This window comes from Stenella coeruleoalba (assembly GCF_951394435.1).
Source record: "Stenella coeruleoalba genome assembly, chromosome: 12".
NCBI lineage: Eukaryota > Metazoa > Chordata > Mammalia > Artiodactyla > Delphinidae > Stenella > Stenella coeruleoalba.
The window spans coordinates 6,739,167-6,742,585 of NC_137158.1; the positions used below are offsets into that span (position 1 = coordinate 6,739,167).

A 3,419-nucleotide genomic window follows, 5' to 3' on the forward strand; every position below is an offset into this window, starting at 1 on the left:
GCAGAATTTCATCCCTGCACATATATCCAACGAAAATAAAAACATTAATTTAAAAAGTTATATGTACCCCAATTTTCCTAGCAGCATTATCTACAATTGACAAGATATGGAAGCAACCTTAGCACTCATAAATAGATGAATGGGCAAAGAAAATGTGGTATAAATATATATACAATGGAATATTAGTCATAAAACAGAATGAAATTTTGCTATTTACAACAACATGAATGGACTTGGAGGGTATTATGCTTAGTGAAAAAAGTCAGACAGAGAAAGACAAACACTATATGATATCCCTTATATATGGATCTAAAAAATGAAACAAAGTAGTTTAAAAAAACTGACTCAGATATAGAGAACAAACTAGTGGTTCCCAATGGGGAGGGGAAGGGGAGAAGGGCAAGATAGGGGTAGAGGATTAAGAGATACAAAGTACTATGTATAAAATAAATAAGCTACTAGGATATATTGTACAGCACAGGGAAATACAACCATTGTTTTGTACTAACTTTATATGGATTATAATCTATAGGGATATTGAATCACTATGTTGTACACATGAAATTAATAAACTATTGTAAATCAACTTAATTTTTTTTTTTTTTTGCTTATGATGACCATTTTAATCACAAGGTGTTAATGTATAGATTAACGTAAACTTCAGATGTCACAGAAACAGTTAGACAAAATTCAGAAAAAAACGGAATCAGTGAAACCGGAGCAAGCATTTTAGAGACTTCAAGGCACTGGATGGAATTCTTCAAGAATTTTACCGTAAGTTTTCTTATCTTTTTCAGGAAAATCCTCTGGATGTGACTTTACGTATGCAAACATATCATGGTCCCTCAGAGCACACATACAGTCTTGACGTTTTAAAAGATAATATCCGACAAAAATAAAGGAAGTAACATATAGAAGCTGGCGATGCAAACCGGCCGACACCACCGGCCGCCGCCGGATCGCGCTATCAATCAGGTCGGAGCAGTAACCCAAGAAGCCGACGTAGAAGAGCCGCGGGTCGGTTAGCTTGGGCGGCGGCAGGCTCCGGGCCTCATTCGGCAGGAACTGTAAGGGCACTCGGCCCGGCCGGCCGTTCATCATGGTGAGGCCGTTCCCACTTGAGGCCTGGCCTCTGACCTCCAACTACAAAGAAAATCACCAGGACCAGGGCCGGGACACAAGCCACGAGCTTTCACCTCCGAGCACGGTGCTGAAGGGCATCTTAAATTTAAAATAAAAAGTTTAGCATATAAAGGACCTAACAGGGTTTAGTCACATATCCAGTGCAGGTGGTCTCATCATATTGCTCTCTCAAACTGTTTCTCTCTGGAAAACTGCTCCCACTGTGGGAATAGTGGGCAGATCATACATTCCAATTACAGGTGAGGGTTTGAGGTACCTCTGATGACCTAGGTCTTACTTGCAGGCAACTGGCGGCCAGATCTTCTCAATGACCTCCTCTCACAATTCAGTAGAGGATCATCTATATATTTAACAAATATTTATTGAAATATTATGCAATAAGGGTGTATGTTTCTCATATCTATTACCTCACTCCAGAATATTGAATTCTTTGGTTTTCTTTCACAATGCTTTACATATTCATCATGCATTTCCAGGCATAGACTGTTTAAAAAACTCTATGTTTTGTCTGGGAAATACCTCAACCTCATCCCCATTAGTTCCACACTTACAAGTTGTTACCTATGGTGGTCATTTTGGTTTCCTGACCAGTTTGATTTTCTCTGTTATGAAGCATTTTTAATTTTTTATCTAAATCTTAAGAGAATGTCTTCCCTCTCACTGCAGCCCCAAATTTGGGTTAGTCTTGTAAAACCAGTGTGTTATGATTGCGTGGATTTTCTGTTTTTAGTTTGTGTGCCTCTTTTCTTTCCACAGTTAAAAGGGTTTAAAAATTACCTCCAAAGTGAATGAAGCAAGTCTTTCAAGATTTAAGTGCATAACAAGGGATCTTTAAGATAAGCTGCTTCATATATTGGTATGTAGTATGTAGTTCAGGTCTCATGATATTTGAGAAAAATCTATTTACAGACTTATATCTCAAAAATGCAATCATCAAGAAAATTTTTATAGAGAAAAAGAGTTATGAAATCTCTGGGTAGCTCAGCATTTAGTGATCTTTTATATTTAAAAGATTATTTACTTTAACAGTGTTACATATTTTATGATTAGATGCCCTGTTAATTAATGCCAATTTTATCTTGCCTTTATACACAGTAATTTGTTATTTATGGATATGATTAAACAATTTTGCTAGAAAATATTCAACCAAATGGTCAATTATGTCAATGACATGTGCAAGCCTGTTGGTTGGAAATAAATTAATTTCTAATGCATCAGAGTAATAAATAAAGGACAAGGCAATGAATAGAGAATGACTTAGCAGGTTTCATAATGGTAGGGCTTAGTGTAGGTAGGCTAAAATATACAAGGAGCACACAAGTTTGGTATGTCAAAGGAATAGAAAGACAGGTAGTTTACCAGTAAACAAGTTGCTTCAACTCTCTATGTCACATAACAAATACCTATTACACCTAATATCTCATAGTTTCTATAAATCAGGAGCTCTGGAAATGCTTATCTGGTCTTCTGTTAGACTTCAATAATGGTCTTGACTAGGACTAGGACTAGTCTTCTTACCTGAAGACTCAATCGGGGAACTTCCTCTTAACAAGCCCACTCGCCTTGTTGGCAGATTTCATATTCTTGAAGCTGTAGGAGTTGTTGCAGCTTGCTTCTTCAAAGCCACCAAGGATGAAAAGACTTTAGAGTGAGTCTGCTATCGTGATGGAAGCTTATTGACACAACTTATTCAGAAAACTGATTTTCTATCACTCTTTTTTGTCATATTCTATTGGTTAGAAGGAAGTCAGCAACCCTGCCAACACTCGAGGACAGGGGATTATACATCATAGGGAGGTTGAGACCATGGGGGCCACCCAATATCTCCCTGCCACAGAGGGGGTGCAAAATATGATCTTTTTGAAGAAATTATTAGAGGGATATGTTGAGCTGTGTTAGCAATAATAAAATGTTTTTTTCTGCATTTTAAGAAGATTGCAAGCTTTTGGCAGGTTATTGGCACAATCTGATTTACCTTTTAAAAGATAACTTTAGGATGTGTAAAATTGATTACTGGACAGTTCGCTATAACTCCTCCCTTCAAATGATGAGAAAAAGCAATTTCTATTTCAATTATTGGAGTACTTACACAAAGGCAAGCATGGAGGAATCTCATGAGTAATGAATGCTTAATATGAGTCAGATACTCTTTTATTTAGTGTCCACAATAACTCCACAAACTATATACTATTATACTCATTAAATGGAAGGAAATTGGAACAGGCAAAAAATATTTTGCCTGGAATTATAGGGCTAGTAACTACCCATGCCTAGGT

General features: G+C 36.9%; 1 protein-coding gene across 1 annotated transcript; it reads right to left on the reverse strand.

Moving 5' to 3' along the window:
• Positions 1-390: 390 nt before the first annotated feature.
• LOC307195441 (NADH dehydrogenase [ubiquinone] 1 subunit C2-like) lies at positions 391-1,105 on the reverse strand. Its single transcript, XM_079939563.1, has one exon. The coding sequence runs from the start codon at positions 1,099-1,101 to the stop codon at positions 739-741; it is 363 nt and encodes a 120-aa protein (XP_079795689.1). The 5' UTR covers positions 1,102-1,105; the 3' UTR covers positions 391-738.
• Positions 1,106-3,419: the final 2,314 nt, after the last annotated feature.